General features: G+C 37.1%; 1 protein-coding gene across 1 annotated transcript in view; it reads left to right on the plus strand.

Annotated features, from left to right (window-relative positions):
- The window catches only part of SPAG1 (sperm associated antigen 1), a 501,191-nt gene that overhangs the window by 41,817 nt on the left and 433,118 nt on the right, over positions 1–26,256 (plus strand). Inside the window, exons 2-3 of the mRNA XM_053715918.1 lie at positions 22,406–22,547; positions 22,858–23,017. Coding sequence (XP_053571893.1) covers positions 22,406–22,547; positions 22,858–23,017 — 302 coding nt within the window. The remainder of the gene's footprint in view (positions 1–22,405; positions 22,548–22,857; positions 23,018–26,256) is intronic.

The following is a 26,256-nucleotide window of genomic DNA, read 5'->3' on the forward strand; positions in this document are numbered from 1 at the left end:
TCATAACTTCAAAGGTCAAAAGTCTTCCTCTCCCTCTTCCAGGAGCAGGAGCAGTCCAAGTCTTCTGGGAAGCCCAATCAGTCTTGGAATAAGGGGAAGCAATCAAAGAAACCCTCAGCTGAGTCTAAGTCAGCATAAAGAGTCGGCCCCCGGTCCAGGATCGGATCAAGCGGGGGGCAGACTTTCCCTGTTTGGTCGTGTGGAGACGAGATGTCCCAGATCCTTGGGCTATGGACATAGTATCTAAGGGTTACAAAATAGAATTCAAAACTTTCCCTCCCAGGGGCAGATTCCATCTCTCAAGATTATCTGCATACCAGGTAAAAAGAGAGGCATTCTTGAACTGCGTTCAAGACCTTTCCTGCCTGGGAGTGATTGTTCCAGTTCCAGTAAGGGAACAGGGTGTAGGATTCTATTAAAATCTGTTTGTGGTTCCCAAAAAAGAGGGAACTGTTCGACCCATTTTAGACCTAAAGTGCCTCAACAAGTTTCTCAAGGTACCGTCCTTCAAAATGCAAACCATTAATTCTATTCTTCCTTTGGTCCAAGAGGGTCAGTTCATGACGACCATAGACCTAATTATTCAGTGGGCGGAAGCTCAAAATTGTTGTCTATCTGCCATCCACATTCCTGGAGTGGACAACTGGGAAGCAGATTTCCTGAGCAGACAGACATTACATCCCGGGGAGTGGACTCTCCATCCGGAGGTGTTCTCCAGGTTAACCCTCAAATGGGGGGTGCTGGAGTTGGATCTAATGGGGTCTCGACAGAACGCCAAGCTTCCAAGGTATGGTTCAAAGTCAAGAGATCCTCAGGCTGCTCTGATAGATGCTGTGGCGGTTCCTTGGGATTTCGGTCTAGCATACCTGTTTCCTCCATTTGCGCTCCTTCCATGAGTTATTGCTCGTATCAAACAAGAGAGAGCATCAGCAATTCTAATATCTCCTGCATAGTCTCGCAGGATCTGGTATGCAGACCTAGTGAAGATGTCATCTCGGCTGACTTGGAGGTTGCCTCTGAGGAAGGACCTTCTAACTCAGGGTCAATTTCTCCATCCAAATCTTGTTTCTCTGAAGCTGACTGCTTGGAGATTGAATGCTTAGTTCTGTCAAAGCGTGGGTTTTCTGAGTCGGTCATTGAGACCATGATCCAGGCTTGCAAGCCTGTTACTCAAAAAATTTACCATAAGGTATGGCGTAAATACCTTTATTGGTGTGAATCTAAGGGCTATTCTTGGGTGTAGAGTTAGGATTCTTAGAATTTTGTCTTTTCTGTCTTTTGTCAGTCAGTTCTCTGAAAGGTCAGATTTCTGCATTATCTATTTTGTTACACAAGCGTATGGCGGATGTGCCAGATGTTCAATCTTTTTGTCAGGCCCTGGTCAGAATCAGGCCTGTGTTTAATCCTGTTGCTGCTTGGAGCCTTAATCTTGTTCTTAAAGTTTTGCAGCAGGCTCTGTTTGAGCCAATGCATTCCATAGATATTAAGTTGCTATCTTTGAAGGTTTTGTTTCTTATTGCTATCTCTTCTGCTCGGAGAGTTTTTGGAACTCTCGGCTTTGCATGCGGATAAGGCGGTTCTTCGTACTAAACTGGGGTTTCTTCCTAAAGTGGTTTCGGATAGAAATATTAATCAGAAAATTGTTGTTCCATTTCTCTGTCCCAATCCTTCTTATCTCTGTTGCAAAACTTGGATGTTGTGCGTGCTCTAAAATTCTACCTAGAGGCGACTAAGGATTTTCGCCAGTCTTCTGCCCTGTTTGTTTGTTTCTTAGGAAAGCGTAAGGGTCAGAAGGCTACTTCTACTTCTCTTTCCCTCTGGTTGAGAAGTATGATTCATTTTGTTCTCTTGGTATCTTTATTTGAAAAAGCAGGAATGTAAGCTAACAAGCTGGCCCATTTTTGGTTCAGCACCCTGCATAGTTCTTGCTGATTGGTGGCTACATTTAGCCACCAATCAACAAGCTATACCCAGGTGCTGAACCAAAGATAGGCTGGCTAGTAAGCTTACATTCCTGCTTTTTCAATTAAAGATACCAAGAGAACGAAGAAAAATTGATAAATGGCTATCAAGTAAGGTGCTATGCATACTTTATTTTGTTGCATAATAAACATATATAGTGTTTAATTCATTTTATTTTCTTGTATGTTACCTTAAAGGGGCACTGAACCCAAATTTGTTCTTTTGTGATTCAGATAGAGCATGCAATTTTAAGCAACTTTCTAATTTACTCCTATTATTAATTTTTCTTCATTCTCTTGCTATCTTTATTTGAAAAAGAACACATCTAAGCTATTTTTTTGGTTTAGAACTCTGGACAGCACTTGCTTATTGTTGGGTGAATTTATCCACCAATCAGCAAGAACAACCCAGGTTGTTCACCAAATATGGGCCGGCATCTAAACTTACATTCTTGCATTTCAAATAAAGATTCCAAGAGAATGAGGAAAATTTGATAATAGGAGTAAATTAGAAAGTTGCTTAAAATTGCATGCTCTATCTGAATCATGAAAGAAAAAAAATTGGGTTCAGTGTCCCTTTAACCATTATTATTCCAGTGGTTGTATTTGATGCCCGTTGAAATAAAAGAAAAGAACAGCTTATGGGAATATACAGTATGTTTTGGATAGTGCATATTTCTGAAAGGGTTTGTTTAAGAAAACCAAACATAGAGGCCCATTTATCAAGCTCCGAATGAAGCTTGAGGGCCCGTGTTTCTGGCAAGTCTTCAGACTCGCCAGAAAAAGCAGTTATGAAGCAACCCTGTCCGTCTGCTCTGAGCAGGCGGACAAAAATCGCCACAATTCCACCCGATCGAGTACGATCGTGTTGATTGACACCCCCTGCCTGCAGCCGATTGACCGCAAATCTGCAGGGCGCGGCATTGCACCAGCAGCATATTGCTCTCCGCATTCAGCGATGTCTGTCGGACCTGATCCGCACTGTCGGATCAGGTCCGACAGACATTTGATAAATATGCCTCATAATATGTGTTGTTTAGTTTTGAAACTGTAAATAATAATGTTTTGTAATAAAGACTTTACAACTGCAAATTGTTTAAAATAGTGTGTGAATTTTTTTTTCAAATCTTGACAATTTTCCCCACACAAATGCCTTCATTGACCAAAGTATTTTTTGTGTATTTGCGATTTTATTTTATTTTTATTATAGATTTTATAATTTACATTATTTGTTGGCATGATTTAAGACTGGTTTGAATGGGCTACAGCACACAAGTCTTATGTTCAAGAACAGACCAAACATTAACACGCCTTGTCACCACTGTAATTAGTACCAAGAAAAAAAAGGCTGCTTGGGACTCACCAGCTGAACACGCGTATTACAGGGTCCTGTTTCTGATAGTCCCACACAATAAATATTATACATCACAGAGCTTACAACACATCACTAAGACAGCAATAAAACAAAAACCAGTTTATATATATATATATATATATATATATATATATATATATATATATATATATATATATATATATATACACAGTATGTATATACTGTATATATATTTTTTGTATACTCTGAAGAACCTTATTGCTTGATTCCCTTTAAAAAATATGCATGTGGAAAACCCCTGGATGTTCTCAATGAGAGTAAGGATGTTTTATACTGTAGAAAGGAAAAGACTGTTGTGAACCAGGAAGAAATATGACCTTAATGGGTGTTGTCTGTAAGGTTCAGGACCTGTTCACAGACCTTTGTGAAAACGCATATAGCCATATCATGGAAGCAACGCAGAATGAGGGGTTTAAAGGTCAGTTGATTGAGCTGACCTGGAATTTTTTTTTTTTTCAGAGCTGCAAGTCTGTGAAGAACGTATAAAAATAGGCGCTTAAAGGGACACTAAGCCCAATTTTTTTTCTTTAATGATTCAGATAGAGCAGATTTTAAGCAACTTTCCAATTTACTCCTATTATCAATTTTTCTTCGTTCTCTTGCTATCTTTATTTAAAAAGCAGGAATGTAAAGCTTAAGAGCCGGACCATTTTTTGTTCAGAACCTTGGTTTTGCTTGCTTATTGGTTTGCTAAATGTAGCCACCAATAAGCAAGCGCTATCCAGGCTGCTCAACCTAAAATGGGCTGGCTCCTAAGCTTTAAATTCCTGCTTTTAAATAAAGATAGCAAGAGAACAAATAAAAATTGATAGGAGTAAATTAGAAAGTTGCTTAAAGGGACATTAAACACTAAATACATGCTAGATAGAATGATACATTCAAAGAAAAGATTAGTCCATGACTAACAAGTAGATGTATTTTTAAAAGTTTCATTAGTTGTTTAAAAAGTGACAAAATAAGTGTAAAGTTTTAGTGTCTATAAAACACTGGGAGCTGCCATGTTGTAACTTGTGTTACCTTCTCTGCTGTGGCCAATTAGAGACAGTTATACATAGGTCATTAGAGTGTGCAGCCAATGGTTGTGTTGGATTTAACAGAGTTCTGCACTTCCATTTCTAACAGGAACTGAAAAGCTCACAATTTCAGAATGGAATTACAGGCAAAGAGGACAAAATAAATAATGAAAGTATATTGCAGAGCTGTTTTATATATACAATTTATCATTTTATATTACCATCTCAAAGTGTTTAATGTCCCTTTAAAATTGCATGCTCTATCTGAATCACGAAAGAAAACATTTGGGTTTAGTATCCCTTTAACTAAAATACTGAAGTTCTGTGACATACTCCATCTTAAATTTAAACCTTCTCATGGATAAGAACAGACTAAAATATAAAGACCTATAATCATTGAGCATTGTTTGCTAACTTTAACAAAAAAAAAAAAAAAAGGAAATGTTAAATCTGTTTAATCTTCTTGTACTAACAAAATAAAAGTATCTTGTGATGTAAAATACTAGGTTTTAAACGTAAGTATATTGTATACAGCTACAAAAATAGTCCACTATATTTCTTTGCGCCTTTCCCTGATTTATAAACCATGGTGATTCACCAATATTTTATTTGAGATTAAAATAAACTGTGCTGTCTAAAACTAGAGTAATTTCAGCAAAGTGTCCTAAATCTTTACTTGTATCTCTGCTTGTGTATAAATTTAAAATGAACGATGAGAACAATAATTGTACAGTTAAAAGGACAGTCTACGTGAAAATTTTTATTGTTTTTAAAAAAAAAAAGTTATTCCCATTATTACCCATCCCCCAGTTTTGCATAACCAACTGTTACATTAATTTACTTTGTATCTCTATTATTGCCTTGCATCTAAGCCTCTGTAGACTGCCCCCTTATCTCAGTGCTTTTTACAAACTTGCATTTTAGCCAATTAGTGCTGGTTCATGCATAACTCCACGGGAGTGAGCACATTGTTTATCTATATGGCACACACAAACTAGCACTGTCTTTCTGTGAAAATCAAATGCACTGAGATAAGAGGTGGTCTGCAGGAGCTTAGAAACAGGCAACGATTTAGAGGTTATAAAGTATATTAATATAAAAATTTTGGCTGTGCAAAGCTGGGAAATGGGTAGTAGAGGCATTATCTATATTTTTAAACAACCAAAAAAATCAAGTAGACTGTCCCTTTAAAAGGACATGAAACCCACATATTTTCTTCATGATTCAGATAGAGCGTGCAATTTTAAACAACTTTACAATTGACATCTTTTATTACATTTGCTTTATTCTCTTGGTATCCTTTGTTGAAGGAGCAGCAATGTAATACTGGCAGCTAGCTAAAAATATCTGTTGAGCCAATGACAAGAGGCATATATGTGCAGTGACCAATCAGCAGTTAGCTCCCAGTAATGCATTGCTGCTCCTAAAGGGACACTAAATATATTTCGGCACCTCCCTTTAATTGCGTGCTGCAATTTTGGAACGCAGGTTTCACAACAGATATCTGACACAGAGTTGCTGTACGTGCAAACACGTCATCACTGGAACACAATGAAAGCTAGGTTAAAAAATGTCAGTACACCTCTCTGAAAATCAGCACAATGTTATTAAATAATAAGCAAAACTATAAATTATTGCAAACACACTCACAGATGGGCTATATAAATGGATCATCTACAAAACATTTATGCAAAGAAAAATCTAGCGTACAATGTCCCTTTAAGCCTACCCAGGTATGCTTTCAACAAAGGACACTGACAGAATGAAGCAAATTAGATAATAGAATTAAATTGGAAAGTTGTTTAAAGTTACATGCTGTATCTAAATCAGGAAAGTTAAATTTTGATATAAATGTCCCTTAAAGGGACATTATGCACTAGATTTCTCTTTGCATAAATGGTTTGTAGATGATCCATTTATATAGCCCATACATGTTTTTTTTTTTTTTTTTAAATGTATAGTTTTGCTTATTTTTAAATAACATTGCTCTCATTTTCAGACTCCTAACTAAGCCCCAAAATTTTTGGAGAATACTGATGTATACCTACCCCAGTTTGTGTAAAGAGTCTTTTCATAAGCAAAGGAAGAGGGATGGGGGAGTGTCTGTTTTTCCCACTTGCAGTAGGTGTTTCAGCTAACCTTTTTAACAGAGCTAAACTGGGAGCTTCTAAGTAAGTTTTTTTTTAATGGTTTTATACTGGATTTTTAGACCAGTATCCGTGCATATTATTCTTTATATATATATTACATGCAGTTATATGACAATTGGTGTATACTGCCGCTACATTATTTACATTAGAGAACGTACCCAGCTGGTATGTAAGTAGCGTAGAACATATAAAAGGTCTGTTTTAGGTGAGCAGAGTGTTTAAAGGGACATGAAACCCAACATTTTTCATTCATGATTCAGATAGATTAAACATTTTTAAACAACTTTCCAAATATACCTTTGTTACCAATTTTGCTTCATTCTTTTGGTATCTTTTATTGAAGAAGCAGCGATGCACTCCTGAGAGCTAGCTGAACACATTTGTAAGCCAATCAATTGCTAGCTACAAAGCCTATCTAGATATGCTTTTCAACAAAGGATACCAAGAGAATGAAACAAATTAGATAATAGAAGTAAATTGGAAAGTTGTGTCTGAATCATGAAAGAAAATGTTTGGGTTTCATCTCCCTTCAAATGCATTGTGAATGTGAATAACAAGGTCTTTCAATGTACACTTTCAGTTGTAGCTTCTGAGTGAAGTCACTAATTACCATGACATACATTTGTCTAAGAAAGGTATCATTTCCCCTGGTTTTAGCAATCTTTGTATTTTTTCTGCCTGCCCAGTGCCCATGGTCAAACTCCTTTCTTCTGTCTGTCTTGTTGTGACTGAGGGCTTAGATTACTAAACTCTTGGAAACCAGGATGATCAAAAGTTATTGTGAAATAAAATAGATCTTGTTTTATTTTCTAGATTCTGTACTGTCTATTCTATTAAATAAATTAGGGTCACGGTAGACATATTCTAAATGAAACGTATATTTTGAACAATTATTTTTCCACTCCCAAGCCTTATTTCTAGACTTTCTATCTTCTCAGTCTTAGGGTGCTTATTAAACGCAAAAGCGCAAACTTTTATCCTATATAGCCACTCTAAAATAAATACCTCCTTCCAAGATATTATATACAAATGAATACTTACGCCTAGATTTAGAGTTCTGCGTTAGCCGTCAAAACCAGCGTTAGGGGGTCCTAACGCTGGTTTTGGCCTACCGCTGGTATTTAGAGTCTTGTAGGTAAGGGTCTAACGCTCACTTTCCAGCCACGACTTTTCCATACCGCAGATCCCCTTACATCAATTGCGTATCCTATCTTTTCAATGGGATCCTTCTAACGCTGGTATTTAGAGTCTTGGCTGAAGTGAGCTTTAGAACTCTAACGACAAGACTCCAGCCGCAGAAAAAAGTCAGGATTTAAGAGCTTTATGGGCTAACGCGGTTCATAAAGCTCCTAACTACTGTGCTCTAAAGTACACTAACACCCATAAACTACCTATGTACCCCTAAACCGAGGTCCCCCCACATCGCCGCCACTCTAATAAAAATATTTAACCCCTAATCTGCCGACCGCACACCGCCGCCACCTACGTTATCCCTATGTACCCCTAATCTGCTGCCCCTAACACCGCCAACCCCTATATTATATTTATTACTCCCTAATCTGCCCCCCCCAACGTCGCCGCTACCTACCTACACTTATTAACCCCTAATCTGCCGACCGGACCTCACCGCTACTATAATAAATGTATTAACCCCTAATCCGCCTCACTCCCGCCGCAAAAACCCTATAATAAATAGTATTAACCCCTAATCTGCCGTCCCTAACATCGCCGACACCTAACTTCAAGTATTAAAACCTAATCTGCCGACCGGATCTCGCCGCTACTATAATAAATGTATTAACCCCTAAAGCTAAGTCTAACCCTAACACTAACACCCCCCTAAATTAAATATAATTTAAATCTAACGAAATAAAATAAATCTTATTAAATAAATTAATTCTATTTAAAGCTAAATACTTACCTGTAAAATAAACCCTAATATAGCTGCAATATAAATAATAATTATATTGTAGTTATTTTAGGATTTATATTTATTTTACAGGCAACTTTGTATTTATTTTAACTAGGTACAATAGCTATTAAATAGTTAATAACTATTTAATAGCTACCTAGTTAAAATAATTACAAAATTACCTGTAAAATAAATCCGAACCTAAGTTACAATTAAACCTAACACTACACTATCAATAAATTAATTAAATAAACTACCTACAATTATATACAATTAAATCAACTAAACTAAATTACAAAAAAACAAACACTAAATTACAAAAAATAAAAAAATTACAAGAATTTTAAACTAATTACACCTACTCTAAGCCACCTAAAAAAACAACAAAGCCCCCCAAAATAAAAAAATGCCCTACCCTATTCTAAAATAAAAAATTTACATCTCTTTTACCTTACCAGCCCTTAAAAGGGCCTTTTGCGGGGCATGCCCCAAAGAAAACAGCTTTTTTGCCTGTAAAAAAACATACAATATCCCCCCCCACACATTACAACCCACCACCCACATACCCCATCTTGGATGACGTCCCTTAAAGGAACCTTCATTCGTCGTCTAGTCGTCGGGAGAAGAGGATGTTCCGCGCCGGAGGTCTTGAAGATCATCCTCATCGGATGGATGAAGATAGAAGATGCCGCTTGGATGAAGATGTTTGCCGGTCCGGATCTCCTCTTCTTGTCGGATAGGATGAAGACTTCGGATCCTCTTCTGGACGGATTGGTGATACCCGGCGTGGTGAAGATAAGGTAGGAAGATCTTCAGGGGCTTAGTGTTAGGTTTTTTAATGGGGGTTTGGGTTAGATTAGGGGTATGTGGGGGGTATTGTATGTTTTTTTACAGGCAAAAGAGCTGTTTTCTTTGGGGCATGCCCCACAAAAGGCACTTTTAAGGGCTGGTAAGGTAAAAGAGCTGTAAAATTTTAATTTTAGAATAGGTTAGGGCATTTTTTTATTTTGGGGGGCTTTGTTATTTTTTTAGGGGGCTTAGAGTAGGTGTAATTAGTTTAAAATTCTTGTAATCTTTTTTTATTTTTTATAATTTAGTGTTTGTTTGTTTTTTGTAATTTACTGTTTGTTTTTTTTGTAATTTAGTTTAGTTGATTTAATTGTAGATAATTGTAGGTAGTTTATTTAACTAATTTATTGATAGTGTAGTGTTAGGTTTAATTGTAACAGGTTAGGATTTATTTTACTGGTAATTTTGTAATTATTTTAACTAGGTAGCTATTAAATAGTTATTAACTATTTAATAGCTATTGTACCTAGTTAAAATAAATACAAAGTTGCCTGTAAAATAAATATAAACCCTAAAATAGCTACAATATAATTATTATATATATTGTAGCTATATTAGGGTTTATTTTACAGGTAAGTATTTAGCTTTAAATAGGATTAATTTATTTAATAAGATTTATTTTATTTCGTTAGATTAAAATTATATTTACTTTAGGGAGGTGTTAGGGTTAGGGTTAGACTTAGCTTTAGGGGTTAATACATTTATTAGAGTAGCGGCGAGGTCCGGTCGGCAGATTGGGGGTTAATACTTGAAGTTAGGGGTCGGCGATGTTAGGGAGGGCAGATTAGGGGTTATTACTATTTATTATAGGGATTTTGAGGCGGGAGTGTGGCGGTTTAGGGGTTAATACATTTATTATAGTAGCGGTGAGGTCCGGTCGGCAGATTAGGGGTTAATAAGTGTAGGTAGGTAGCGGCGATGTGTAACTCTAATAAGTGTAAGGTTAGGGGTGTTTAGACTCGGGGTTCATGTTAGGGTGTTAGGTGCAGACTTAGGAAGTGTTTCCCCATAGGAAACAATGGGGCTGCGTTAGGAGCTGAATGCTGCTTTTTTGCAGGTGTTAGGTTTGTTTTCAGCTCAAACTGCCCCATTGTTTCCTATGGGGGAATCGTGCACGAGCACGTTTTTTAAGCTGGCCGCGTCCGTAAGCAACGCTGGTATTGAGAGTTGCAGTGGCTGTAAATATGCCTGTACGCTCCCTTTTTGGAGCCTAACACTGCCCTTCAGACAACTCTAAATACCAGCGATGTTTAAAAGGTGCGGGGAAAAAAACCACGCGTAGCTAACGCACCCCTTCTAATGCAAAACTCTAAATCTAGGCGTTAGAACCTAGACTAGAGGGCGCTCAAAGCAACAGGATAATAATGGAATTGTAACAATTAAGTAGTTGATATTAAACTACACGTATTGCCTTCTATGTTAATAGTTTGATACTTTGTTAAAAACTTTTGCCACAGAAAATATAATAACATGAGTATACATAAATCTTTAAGTTTAAAAATACATTTGCCTAGATTTAGAGTTTTGCGTTAGAAGGGGTGCGTTAGCTACGCGTGGTTTTTTCCCCCCGCACCTTTTAAACAATGCTGGTATTTAGAGTTCTCAGAAGGGCTGCGTTAGGCTCCAAAAAGGGAGCGTAGAGCATAATTTACCTCCACTGCAACTCTCAATACCAGCGTTGCTTACGGACGCGGCTAGCTAAAAAAAACGTGCTCGTGCACGATTACCCCATAGGAAACAATGGGGCAGTTTGAGCTGAAAAAAAACCTAACACCTGCAAAAAAGCAGCGTTCAGCTCCTAACGCAGCCCCATTGTTTCCTATGGGGAAACACTTCCTAAGTCTGCACCTAACACCCTAACATGTACCCCGAGCCTAAACACCCCTAACCTTACACTTATTAACCTCTAATCTGCCTCCCCTGCTATCGCTGACACCTGCATTATATTATTAACCCCAAATCTGCCGCTCCGTACACCGCCGCAACCTATGTTATCCCTATGTACCTCTAATCTGCTGCCCCTAACACCGCCGACCACTATATTATATTTATTACCCCCTAATCTGCCCCCCCCCCGAAAACGTTGCCGCTTCCTACCTACACTTATTAACCCCTAATCTGCTGACCGGACCTCGCCGCTACTCTAATAAATGTATTAACCCCTAAAGCTAAGTCTAACCCTAACACTAACACCCCCCTAAGTTAAAGGGACAGTCTACACCAGAATTTTTATTGTTTTAAAAGAAAGATAATCCCTTTATTACCCATTTCCCAGTTTTGCATAATCAACACAGTTATAATAATATACTTTTAACCTCTGTGATTATATTGTATCTAAGCCTATGCAAACTGCCTCTTTTTTCAGTTCTTTTGACAGACTTGCAGTCTAGCCAATCAGTGTCTGCTCCCAGATAACTTCTCGTGCACGAGCACAGTGTTATCTATATGAAATACGTGAACTAACACCCTCTAGTGGTGAAAAACTGTTAAAATGCAATCTGAAAGAGGTGGGCTTCAAGGTCTAAGAAATTAGCATATGAACCTCCTAGGTTAAGCTTTCAACTAAGAGTACCAAGAGAACAAAGCAAAATTGGTGATAAAAGTAAATTGGAAAATTGTTTAAAATTACATGCCCTTTCTGAATCATGAAAGTTTATTTTGGCTTAGACTGTCCCTTTAAATATAGGTTAAATCTAACGAAATAAAATAAATCTTATTAAATAAATTAATCCTATTTAAAACTAAATACTTACCTGTAAAATAAACCCTAATATAGCTACAATATAAATAATAATTATATTGTAGCTATTTTAGGATTAATATTTATTTTACAGGCAAATATGTATTTATTTTAACTAGGTACAATATCTATTAAATAGTTAATAACTATTTAATAGCTACCTAGTTAAAATAATTACAAAATTACCTGTAAAATAAATCCGAACCTAAGTTACAATTAAACCTAACACTACACTATCAATAAATTAATTAAATAAATTACCTACAATTATCTACAATTAAATCAACTAAACTAAATGACAAAAAACCCCCACTAAATTTAAAAAACAAACAAACACTAAATTACAAAAAATAAAAAAAGATTACAAGAATTTTAAACTAATTACACCTACTCCAAGGCCCCTAAAAAAATAACTTAGCCCCCCAAAATAAAAAAATGCCCTACCCTATTCTAAAATAAAAATTAAACAGCTCTTTTACCTTACCAGCCCTTAAAAGGGCCTTTTGCGGGGCATGTCCCAAAGAAAACAGCTCTTTTGCCTGTAAAAAAACATACAATACCCCCCCCCACATTACAACCCACCACCCACATACCCCTAATCTAACCCAAACCACCCTTAAAAAACCTAACACTAAGCCCCTGAAGATCTTCCTACCTTGTCTTCACCACGCCGGGTATCACCGATCCATCCAGAAGAGGGTCCGAAGTCTTCATCCTATCCGGCAAGAAGAGGTCCAGAAGAGGCTCCGAAGTCTTCATCCTATCCGGCAAGAAGAGGAGATCTGGACCGGGCAAACATCTTCATCCAAGGGGCATCTTCTATCTTCATACATCCGACAAGGAGCGGCTCCATCTTCAAGACCTCCGGCGCGGAACATCCTCTTCTCCCGATGACTAGACGACGAATGAAGGTTCCTTTAAGGGACGTCATCCAAGATGGCGTCCCTCGAATTCCGATTGGCTGATAGGATTCTATCAGCCAATCGGAATTAAGGTAGGAAAAATCTGATTGGCTGATTGAATCAGCCAATCAGATTCAAGTTCAATCGGATTGGCTGATCCAATCAGCCAATCAGATTGAGCTCGCATTCTATTGGCTGTTCGAATGCGAGCTCAATCTGATTGGCTGATTGGATCAGCCAATCGGATTGAACTTGCATCTGAGCCAATCAGATTTTTCCTACCTTAATTCCGATTGGCTGATAGAATCCTATCAGCCAATCGGAATTCGAGGGATGCCATCTTGGATGACGTCCCTTAAAGGAACCTTCATTCGTTGTCTAGTCGTCGGGAGAAGAGGATGTTCCGCGCCGGAGGTCTTGAAGATGGAGCCGCTCCTCGTCGGATGGATGAAGATAGAAGATGCCGCTTGGATGAAGATGTTTGCCGGTCCGGATCTCCTCTTCTTGCCGGATAGGATGAAGACTTCGGAGCCTCTTCTGGACCTCTTCTTGCCGGATAGGATGAAGACTTCGGACCCCCTTCTGGACGGATCGGTGATACCCGGCGTGGTGAAGATAAGGTAGGAAGATCTTCAGGGGCTTAGTGTTAGGTTTTTTAAGGGGGGTTTGGGTTAGATTATGGGTATGTGGGTGATGGATTGTAATGTGGGGGGGGTATTGTATGTTTTTTTACAGGCAAAAGAGCTGTTTTCTTTGGGGCATGCCCCACAAAAGGCCCTTTTAAGGGCTGGTAAGGTAAAAGAGCTGTTTAATTTTAATTTTAGAATAGGGTAGGGCATTTTTTTATTTTGTGGCGCTTTGTTATTTTTTTTAGGGGGTTTAGAGTAGGTGTAATTAGTTTAAATTCTTGTAATCTTTTTTTATTTTTTGTAATTTAGTGGGGTTTTTTGTAATTTAGTGTTTGTTTGTTTTTGTAATTTAGTTTAGTTGATTTAATTGTAGATAATTGTAGGTAGTTTATTTAATTAATTTATTTATAGTGTAGTGTTAGGTTTAATTGTAACTTAGGTTAGGATTTATTTTACAGGTAATTTTGTAATTATTTTAACTAGGTAGCTATTAAATAGTTATTAACTATTTAATAGCTATTGTACCTAGTTAAAATAAATACAAAGTTGCCTGTAAAAGAAATATTAATCCTAAAATAGCTACAATATAATTATTATTTATATTGTAGCTATATTAGGGTTTATTTTACAGGTAAGTATTTAGCTTTAAATAGGATTAATTTATTTAATAAGATTTATTTTATTTCGTTAGATTTAAATTAAATTTAAGTTAGGGGGGATGTTAGTGTTAGGGTTAGACTTAGCTTTAGGGGTTAATACATTTATTAGAGCAGCGGTGAGGTCCGGTCGGCAGATTAGGGGTTAATACTTGAAGTTAGGTGTCGGCGATGTTAGGGAGGGCAGATTAGGGGTTAATACTATTTATTATAGGGTTTTTGAGTCGGGAGTGAGGCGGATTAGGGGTTAATACATTTATTATAGTAGCGGTGAGGTCCTTTCGGCAGATTAGGGGTTAATAAGTGTAAGTAGGTAGCGGCGACGTTGGGGGGGGCAGATTAGGGGGTAATAAATATAATATAGGGGTCGGCGATGTTAGGGGCAGCAGATTAGGGGTACATAGGGATAATGTAGGTGGCGGCGGTGTGCGGTCGGCAGATTAGGGGTTAAAAAAATTTATTAGAGTGGCGGCGATGTGGGGGAACCTCGGTTTAGGGGTACAGAGGTAGTTTATGGGTGTTAGTGTACTTTAGAGCACAGTAGTTAAGAGCTTTATGAACCGGCGTTAGCCCATAAAGCTCTTAACTCCTGACTTTTTCCTGCGGCTGGAGTTTTGTCGTTAGAGTTCTAACGCTCACTTCAGCCAAGACTCTAAATACTGGCGTTAGAAAGATCCCATTGAAAATATAGGATACGCAATTGACGTAAGGGGATCTACGGTATGGAAAAGTTGCGGCTGGAAAGTGAGCGTTAGACCTTTACCTACAAGACTCTAAATACCAGCGGTAGGCCAAAACCAGCGTTAGGACCCCCTAACGCTGGTTTTGACGGCTAACGCAGAACTCTAAATCTAGGCGATTTATTCTAATAAGAAACAGGTAAACAGTTAAACGAAATTAGAGTTGCAACTCTGGTGTATCCCCCTGATGAATGTAAAAAATTAAAAATAATAGTATACTATATATTAAGTGCACTGTTATTAGTTGGGTGATATCACTTCCCAAACTTTTAGAATAAGAATAAAAATAAAACGATCTTAAACCCTATATATGCGAGTTCCTAAGAGTTAACAAGTTCCATATAAAAATCTATCTAAACTGAAGATTTCTGGTTGATTAGTTTTGCAATCTCAGATATTATTATAAATCTGATATATGTTATTATTCCCAAGGTTCATTCATTAAATGTCTTACCGGACCTTCTCTTAGAATTTTTTTCCTCTCCTGTTTTTCTGAAATTTCGGCTTCTTTGTGTTATTTCTCCTTCTTGTTAGTTGACGCTGATCTTTACCCGCCAAGCAGTAACGGTTTCCTTGGTCTGACGTCTGATTACGTCAACGTTGTTCTTCGCGTGTCGTATATGCTCCGGTATGCTTGCGCAAGTATTAACAATTTAAAGTTTAAACCTCCCTCACTGCTGTCTGTCAGTTCCCTGAAGTCCTGCACTTTAGTACTAGTAGTACGCAGAGACGTCTTTGGGTAGTTATTTTCTGGCAGACATGGATCCTCTGGGGGTATATACTAGTTCCTCAACTCCAGTCACTCTCCGTCGGCTTTCTACGCGTTTCACCCTGTATATAGGGCTTTTTCAAGATGCCGTATGTGACTTCCTTCCACTCTTTTCAATATGATCCTTTCTCACAGAGAATAATACTTGCGCAAGTATACCGGAGCATATACGACACGCGAAGAACAACGTTGACGTAATCAGACGTCAGACCAAGGAAACCGTTACCGCTTGGCGGGTAAAGATCAGCATCAACCAACAAGAAGGAGAAATAACACAAAGAAGCCGAATTTCAGAAATACAAGAGAGGAAAAAAATTCTAAGAGAAGGTCCGGTAAGACATTTAATGAATGAACATTGGGAATAATAACATCTATCAGATCTATAATAATATCTGAGATAAGAACCCCTCTGTGAGAAACCGAAGGACTGTCTAAAGTCAAGGGGATTCATTTCTAAGACTGTGTACAAATTCAAATTATGATCCAATAAGGCATAGCTTTCCAAACTTTTCATATTGGTGACACACTTTTTAGACCTACATCATTTTGCGACACAATAATTCAGTTGTACAAGCAAACAGGAGGTTAAACTAATTTGTTTTAAAAAATACGGACACATACATAAATTATATAATAACAAAATGTATTTACAAGTAACAGTATGTATGTATGTGCAAGAATTAAAAAAAATATATATATATATATCACCAATAGCTACTTACTATTTTATTGGGATGAACACAGTTTCTGAATATTTGGCGGAATATTAGATAAAGACACTCGCATTACATCATCAAGCATTTTTAAGCTTCCACTAAAACTTTAAACTTCCTATCCATATATCAAGAGCAGGAGCAGCAATCCACTACTGGGAGCTTGCTGCAAAAAATCAAAAAACACTTTGACTTCTGACTTCAGCTCAGCATTTAAACTGCTGCCCTCAGAGCTCTGCGAGTCCGACTGACTACTGCCTGCTCTTCAAACACACTGCTGTCCCACTCACTGACTACACATGCAGTCACAAACTGATTGAGGAGACTACACGTGCAGTCAGGAGCCAATGTGCCACCAATGGGAATAGTTTCAGTTCCCGCTGAGCTGCACCAATAGGTTAAAATGATCTGTGACCCACTAGGTATCAATAACATGTCAACTACGTGATATGCATAGCAGGCAGACGTAAAGTCGGAAACCAAAATAAAAATTCTTAAAAAAATTCTAAAGAATTAGTGCTGAAGCTGGGACACACCTACACACTGCTGCCGACACACTAATGTGTCACGACACACAGTTTGGAAAGCACTGCAATAAGGACTGTATCACACATAAGCAAGGTTGCAAAACTAATCAACGAGAAATCTTCAGTTTAGATAGACTTTTATATGGAACTTGATAACTCTTAGGAACTCGCATATATAGGGTTTAAGATCGTTTTATTTTTATTCTTATTCTAAAAGTTTGGGAGGTGATATCACCCAACTAATAACAATGCACTTAATATATAGTATACTAATTTTTGAAATTTTTACATTCATCAGGGGGATACACCAGAGTTGCAACTCTAATTTTGTTTAACTGTTTACCTGTTTCTTATTAGAATAAATGTATTTTTAAATTTAAAGATTTATGTATACTTTAAATTTAAATTATGTTATTACCAGTATATTTTCTGCGGCAATTTTTTTTTTTTTTAAATATCAAACTATTAACATAGAAGGCAATAAGTGTAGTTTAATATCAACTACTTAAAGGGACACTGAACCCAAATTTTTTCTTTTGTGATTCAGATTGAGTATGAAATTTTAAGCAACTTTCTAATTTACTCCTATTATCAAATGTTCTTTATTCTCTTGGTATCTTTATTTGAAATTCAAGAATGTAGGTTTAGATGCTGGCTCATTTTTGGTGAACAACCTAGGTTGTCCTTGCTGATTGGTGGATAAATTCATCCACCAATCAAAAACTGCTGTCCAGAGTTCTGAACCAAGTAAAAAAGCTTAGATGCCTTCTTTTTCATATAAAGATAGCAAGAGAACGAAGAAACATTGATAATAGGAGTCAATTAGAAAGTTGCTTAAAATTGCATGCTCTATCTGAATCACGAAAGAAAAATGTTGGGTTCAGTGTCCCTTTAATTGTTACAATTCCATTACTGTATTATCCTGTAGCTTTGAGCGCCCTCTAGTCTAGGTTCTAAGTATATCTTCTCAGTTTTACACATAGACCTTTTTATTGCACTCCATGTTTTATTAGCCTTGCTATGCAGTTGTTGTATGTAGTTATAAATACACTGTGACGCCGTTTTGGGTGTTATTTTGCCATTGGTGTAGTTTATAAAAGGCCTATTCGTTATCAAGAGCTCCCAGTATCCCTCACACACTCAGACTCAGAAACGCAGTTTCTTGATGTCAGTCTGTGTGTGTGGTCAATTACGTCACCTAGTACGTAAATGCATATATATATTTCTGCTTTGCCTCTATACGTTATTAATTACACTGGTAACAACATCTGGAAGTGTTTCGTGATGTTTTGTTATTGTTTTGGATAGTGCGGAGCCATTTTGTCATCAAACTTACGTTACCGAAAGTGAGCTTTCTATTGGTTATCAGGGTGTGGGAGGGGCGTCACCGTGGTAACGCCAAACTTTGTGTGCTTGGGGATCCCGGGTATGCAGTTTGCATCCGTTTAGATTAGAATCTGATTAATTTACCCACGGGGGCGCGCAGGTAAGTACACGATTGAAAGGGTAGGGTTCGGTTCTATATTTTTGCTGAAACACGCGTGGTGATCGTGTTTGTTGGTGTTGATTAGCTCTCAGCTGCAGGCAAGGATGCTACGTAATTGTTTTTAGCCCATATGGCAGCAAGGGGGTTCAATAATCACAATGTATTTTATTTCTTTTAATTTCAGCCACATGACAATTTAAATTGAAAATTCAATATGTTTTAAGAGAAAACATTTCTATCAGTGTCCATATTAAGGGACATTCTGCATTTTATATACTATTTTGTTAGGCGTCGTTCTAAAAAACACTCAAAATGCTCAGTGTCAGCCTATCACATAGTTACTATTGTGAGTTTAAAAATGACGAATGTCAGTTTTTACCATGTGATGAAAAGAAACTAATTTATTTAGTATTGTCATATATTTGTGTTGTCTTAAAGTAACATAAAAGTTGTATTTTAAATTAGCTACAATTTATATCACACTCAGAGTAATTTTTGTAATATACTTGTACTGTATATGCAAAAATGCTTTTAAAAGTGATCTCTTTGAAAATAAAGTTTAAAAATACACATGAACTGTAGAAAATATGGCCACAGGCACCCAAGTACTGACATTGATGTGACACATTATGTGACCGATTGTTGAGCATACATGCAAGACACATGTGCATGTACACAGCTGATGGCATGCATGCTATTATTTTAACAGAATAATTTTTGCAAATAGAAGTATATTGTGAAAATTCCTCTAATAGTATATAAGAAAAATGTTGCTGTGCATTTCAAATATGACATTTTGTCCCAGTTTAGACCAATACTGCAAAATAAATTATTGCCTAAAGTAAAAAATCTTTCTTGATTTGTATTTGAAGTTGTACTGCTCTTTGCTTTCAAAGCTTTTTCTTTTATAATGGATTGGGTTTACTTTCTCTTTGCAATATATTGCAGCAGCAGCATTTATTAAAATAGCCAGTAGGTGGAGCTGTCTGCTTGTGTTGCAGCAAAGCCAAGCAAGCTGAAATTAATCAGTTTAACCAGACCTGAGCTATCGAAAAGATTTCAAAGGAACAAGATCTTCCTGTCTATAAATCAGTCCAGATTGGAATGCATAGAAAGAACTGTTTGCAGAAAAATGCAAGTGAAGTCTGTGTTGTGTGACTGTTATTATGTTTATAATGCTGTTTAGCAAATGTTTTTGTTCATTTAACTTAGTTTAATTATATATTCTGTGTTTTGTGATTATTTTATTAGGTTTATAATGCTGTTTAGCATTTAAAGTCCTCATTTCAAAGCTTTAAAAATAATGTATTAGGTGTTACTTATTCCAATTTTGAGAGGGGCCTGGAACCTAACTCCCTCCCTTCCCATTGACTTACATTATAAACTGGGTTTCAATTTACAACAGTTTCGATTTACAACCATTCCTTCTGGAACCTAATCCTGGCATAAACTGAGGGCTACCTGTATATTACAAAAAATGCTGTATTCAAAATTGAAATGCATCTAAGTGGATTCCAATTTTGGCTGGAATGTCCCATGTTAAAGTGATGGTAAACTCTCCCCTTTATAAAAATTGATCCGGAATGTTAGTGACATATTTTGTACTTTATGCCTAAGCACAACTATTTGTAGTGGCCTATAACCTAAAATAAGACCAGGCCCACTAGTAGGGAATAAAATAAAAAGGATCAGCTACTCTTTTTGTTGTATAAACATATTAGATGGAGTTTAACCCCTTCCTGCTGGGACTAATTTGTTTTTATCATAACAAAGTTCACAATTTTAAACAAATGAGTAAAAATATTTCAATGATGGAAACTGGGGAGTGTTATGACGCTAGGCACGCCCCAGCCTGCGATTCCATATAGGAAGCGGCTATTGTTTCAGGATGTTCCATGCCGTGTAGCGGTGCTAAAGCCCAGCGCAGTTAGGATGGCATGGAACATACTAACCGCTGGAAGGGGTTAATTCATCAGTTGTAATGAAGTTGCACTATAATTTACTTTTTAATATAGATATGGAATGAAAATACCCCGCAGTCTTCCGCCCACTTCAAAAGCCAATGTTTCTGTGAGCTAACGGTTTGAATTATTGCCCAATCAGCTCTCTAGCTACAGCAAAAGGCATCCAAAGGGGAGAATGCTGATTGGACAACAATTAAAACCATTAGCTCATAGAACAATTGACTTTTGAAGTGGGTGGTGGAGCACTGGGAATTTGAATTTCATATCTATATTAAATAGTAAGTTATAGCGCATCTTCATTACAACTGAGGAATTAAAGGGACAGTCCAGCCAAAATTGGAATCCAAGTGGATGCATTTCAGTTTTGAACAGGAGCATTTTTTATAATATACATGTATTAGCAAAAATGCTTCTAATAAAAGATTTAGATGTTTCAAAAGTGTATTTAAGTATGCTCCGTACCCCAGCATTTTAAACACAGCACTTGCTCGGAGAGCATAAGGTGCTTGTACCATCTTGTAATGACTCAATTTGTTAATTGCTGACATGAAACAAGCCTTACTGGCGCTTTGAGCAGTTGCCGTATTTATAATGCTGACACACTAAGAATATCTAATAATGCTTCAAGTGCATGTGCAGAGAAAAATGTTAACACTAAAACAGTAATAACTTGTACTAGAAGTATTTTTGCCAATATATTTATATTGCAAATATGTTTCTATTCAAAGATGTAATTCATCTATGTGCATTTACATTTTGACCGGGATGTCCCTTTAACCCCTAGCGTGCTAACGACGGCTCTGAGCCGTCGCAGAGTTTCCCACTCTGGTGCTAACGACGGCTTAGAGCAGTTGCTAGCACTCTCCCACCTTGAGGGAGATCTGGGGGCTCCCACTCGCTCCTACCCCGGCGATCGGGCCTACATAGTGATAGGCATCGCCATGGCTTCACGTTATGCGTGGTGACGTCACGCGCAATGACGTGATGACGTCACCGCACAACTTTATACTTAAAGGGATAGTCTAGTCAAAAATAAACATCCGTGATTCAGACAGAACATGCAATTTTAAGCAACTTTCTAATTTACTCCTATTATCAATTTTTCTTTGTTCTTTTGGTATCTTTATTTAAAAAAGCTGGAAAGTAAGTCTAGGAGCCAGCCCATTTTTGGTTCAGCACCTGGATAGCGCTTGCTGATTGGATGGCTACATTTAGACACTAATCAGCAAGCGCTATCCAGATGCTGAACCAAAAATGGGCTGGCTTCTAAGCTTACATTCCAGCTTTTTAAAATAAAGATATCAAGAGAACGAAGAAAAATTGATAATAGGAGTAAATTAGAAAATTGCTTAAAATTACATCTATCTGAATAATAAAAATTTAATTTTGACTATACTATCCCTTTAACAATGTTAAGTATAGGAGCAGGGGGCATTCTGCTTAGAAGTCTGTATCTCAGCCATCTAAGCAGCTACAGACCCCCAAGACCCACCGTTGTAAAGGTAATCGCCTAACCTTTCCAACAGTGTAAGTGTGGGGATCTGAAAAGGGGAAAAAAATATTTTTTTTTTCAAAAAAATAAACAAATAGAAAAAAAAAACCTAAAAAAGCTTAGCACCCAGGTGGGAAAGTGCTTAGCACTCAAAGGGTTAAACTCCATCTAAACTATCACTAACATTCCGGATCTGCTTTTATAAAGGGAGAGTTTAGCATCACTTTAACCTCACAGTTTGTAATTATTGTGTAGTAGTTGGAAACATAGCAAAGGCCCGTTGTCCTTGTTTTCTGTCTATCCATTACATTAAAACATTTTTTAATAGTGTAATGACTACATTTGGTATAAAATACACTTTCCCACTGGCTATGAACTTTAAAAAAACTTATATTGTAAGATAAATATAATGACATTTTAATTAGACTAAAACGTTTCTTCTGAATTGTGAAAAAGTTTAATTATTACTATTTTAAATTATATATATCTCCGTCTTACATTTCTAGATATGAGTGCTCCGGAACTTTCTTCTGCAATGAATTTTGGAAGTACCAAAACATATAACATTCCTGTTGATCACCTTGAGTATAGTTTTATTGAGAAGTGTACAGATGTCAAACACTTGGAAAATATATTGCAGATTCTCAGGTAAGATGCTATTTTTTTTAATGAGCTTTTCCAAATATTTTATACAATTTTTATAATTGATTTAAGGAATAGGTGGATCATTCTGTGAACATTTAGAATGTGTAATGTTGCATTTAAAAGTTTTTAAACTGTATACTTTTTATTTTGAAACTGCATGAGAAACAGGACATGAATGATGACGTCCCTTTGTAACTGTTGACAAATGTGATATAACCTTCTAGCTAGTGAATATACATTTGAAATATATCTTTTAATTCACCCAAGAGGATTGTTTTCTTTAAAAAAATTCTTTATGTGCAATGATTTGAAGGTCTGGAGAAGAAGGACATTACCCAAATTTAATAGACTTTTGTGAAAAGCGAATTGAAAGTTTAGCTCCTCAAAGTCGTGCTCTTCGAAAAGATAAACTTCCTGCAAGTGCAGCTGACTTCTCCTGTGAAGAATGGCGAGACATTCAGAATGACCTTAAGGTAGGCACTTGTGCCTTATATGTTGTAACCACTGCTTATACAGAATCGGTTTATGGTCTACAGTATTTTTCATTTTACCACTTTATCTGATGTTACTGAACATTTGAGAGTTCTCCAGTGAAGCAATATCTCTTATTCATATATTATTAAAAAAAAAGATAGGCAGTCTGATTTCCTCTTATTAAACATGATCCATAAAACAACTGGTTATGTGCATAATGTGCAAGCATTATATGTAGATCAATATTTTACCACCAAAACTGATTAGTGCCCTGGTTAAACAGTGTTTTCCACAGAAAATGTTGCCAGCCAGGTGGCATTGTGAAGTGGCTGGGTGGGGACAGTGTAATGCTTTGCAATATTATAATATTTTCTGTTATTTATAAATGTTACGTAACCCTTTAATGACAGGGTTAACTTGTCTACATTGGAACAGCGCTCTGATGTAGACAAATTGAAATCCCGTGATCGTGAGATTACAATGATGGAATTGGGTCAGGGGGGCCCTATGAGGCTAGGCACGCCCTCCAGACTGCGATCCCATCCAGGAAGCGCCGTTTGTTTCAGGACAGCCAAACGTCTTGGACGTTCTATCCGTTCCTAACGGCTCTAAAGCCCGGCGCGGTTAGGATGGAATAAAATGCTGCAACGGTGTTAAAAGGTTAAGCTGTCTAAAGCAAAACATAATGTCACAATTTAATGATAATTTGTGCAGCAAACATTGAAAAAATATTAGCTAATTTTATCTTCATATTAGATTTAATTTCAACTGGTTGGTTAGTAAAATCAGCCGGGTGGTGTGCTTGTTAAATAGGTCCTGGGGATAGCATTGCAAAGGTAAAATGCTATGTACAATAATATATGTATATGTTTGCATTAATTACTAAGCAGGCAATAACACTTATGACAGCAGAACAATTACATTTTATTTTTCAGACATATAAGGTTATATTACAATTCTACAGTTTTCACATCTCCTACATAAAACTTCTAGATGTCGCATCAGCATTAAAGTAATGGTAAATCCTAGTGTTTGTGAAATGCTAGGATTTACCATTGGAACAAATAAAGAGGACTTTTAGCCATGAAGTAGAAAATATATCATGCTGAAAGTTCCTTTATTTGTCCGAAGCGTTCAAGCCGAATAGACAGCACGGCTTTCGGCTTAGAGGTGGAAACTTCACCTCTCAGCAAAATACGGTTCTGCCGTGGGCTGCTTGAGGCGCTCAGCGCGGCGAACGCTTCGAACAAATAAAGGAACTTTCAACATGAAGTATTTTATACTTCATGACTGAAAGTCCCCTTTATTTGTTCCAATGGTAAATCCTAGTGTTTCACAAACGCTAGGATTTACCATCACTCTGAGCTTACTACAGATTCAGGACATTATCAAACTCCATTGCATTTTAGTGTTTTCTATTAGCAATAATGTTTGACAAACAAGAATAAAAAAAAAATGACAATAAACATAGAACTAAACAGTTAATGATATGCCCCAGGGAGGCTGGCAAAGTTTTACATTTGTTGGGCAGAGTATTCTGTGATTTCTATAATCTTAAAGGGATATGATTCAGACAGAGCATACAATATTAAAAAAAAAAGTTTCCAGTTTATTTCAATTATGAGATTTGCTTTGTTTCCATGATATTCTTTGTTGAAGAGATACCCAGGTAGTTGCTACCATCTAGTGCTCTTGCAAATGGGTAGCATTCTTGCAAAACTGCTGCCACTCAGTGCTCCAGAAATGGGCCGGCTCCTAAGTTTACGTCACTGCTTTTCAACAAAAGATACCAAGAGAGCAAAGAAAATTTGATAATAGAAGTAAATTAGAATGTTGATTAAAATCATATCCTCTATCTGAATAATTAAAAAAAATGTTGAATTTCCATTTATCCTAATTTTTACAACTATTCAGTAAGATGGCTCCATTTTGAGCAAACTACCTGTGTTAGACTCTTGCAAAATAATAATAAAAAGCTTACGTTTACAGAAAACAGTTTAATAATTACCTGTTCACTCTTCCCTGCATTAGAAGGCATTGTAAGTATAATGTATACAGAGAAATACAGCAGGATTAGTAGATTTATAAAACATATTTTCATCATATGCTGCTTATTTAGATTAGGCTACAACTAGCACTCCTCACTTATATATCACTTATATAAAGCAAGAATGTAAGCTTACGAGCCAGCCCAACTTTGGTTCAGCACCTGGGTGTAGCACTTGCTGATTGGGAGCTAAATGTAGCCACCAATCAGCAAGCTCTATCCAGGGTGCTACTTTTTCAAATAAAGATACCAAGAGAACGAAGATAACAGGAGTAAATTGGAAAGTTCCTTAAAATCACACGCTCTATCTATCTGAATCATGAAATATTTTTTTTTGGTTCAGTGTCCTTTGAGTGCTAAACTGGATTTCATATTTTTTCTTTCTGTTTTTTTACTATTTAAAAAAACCAAAAAACAAAAAAAACAGGTTAGGCAATTACCTTTCCAACAGCGGGTCTTGAGGGTCTGTATCTGCTTAGATGCCTGAGATATTCAGGCTTCTAAGCAGCATGCCCCCTTTCCCTATACTTTGTATTGTACATTTTAAATAAAGTTGCGCGGTGACGTCATTGCGCATGACATCACCGCACGTAACGGGAAGCCCCGGCGATGCCTGTCACTATACAGGCCCGATCACGGGGGGGTGGGAGTCGGTAGTATCCCCCATATTGCTAAAAAGGAGCTTGAGTGCTAGCGACGGCTCTGAGTTGTCGTTAGCACTCAAGGGGGTTTAAGAGGGGTAAGAAGCTGTTGCACTAAGTAAGTTTTTTTTGTTAATGGGAAACTGTTACTGCAGAAAAAAATCTTTCAACTTTAATCCTTTGATTACCGGGTTTCTTTGTCTACATCGGAACAATTGTGATCGTGAGATTTCAATGATGTGATCGGGTCACGGGGGCATTCCTATGACGCTAGGCTCGCCCTCCAGACCGCAATCGCATCCAGGAAGCGCCGTTGGCTTCAGGACAGCCAAACAGCTAGGACGTTCTATTCCATCCTAATGGCGCTAAAGCCCGGTGGACGGAATAGAATGCCATAACGGCCTTAAAAGGTGTTTTTTTTGTCAAATGTATTTCAGAGAATAATACAGGTACTTGGTGCTGCAGTTCTGAATGTATGTATTTACTTCTAAATGTTGTTGTGCAGTTAACTCCAATCCCTACTGTTTCAATTTACATTTTTTTGTTTACA

The sequence above is a fragment of the Bombina bombina genome, chromosome 5, assembly GCF_027579735.1.
Source record: "Bombina bombina isolate aBomBom1 chromosome 5, aBomBom1.pri, whole genome shotgun sequence".
Classification (NCBI taxonomy): Eukaryota; Metazoa; Chordata; class Amphibia; order Anura; family Bombinatoridae; genus Bombina; species Bombina bombina.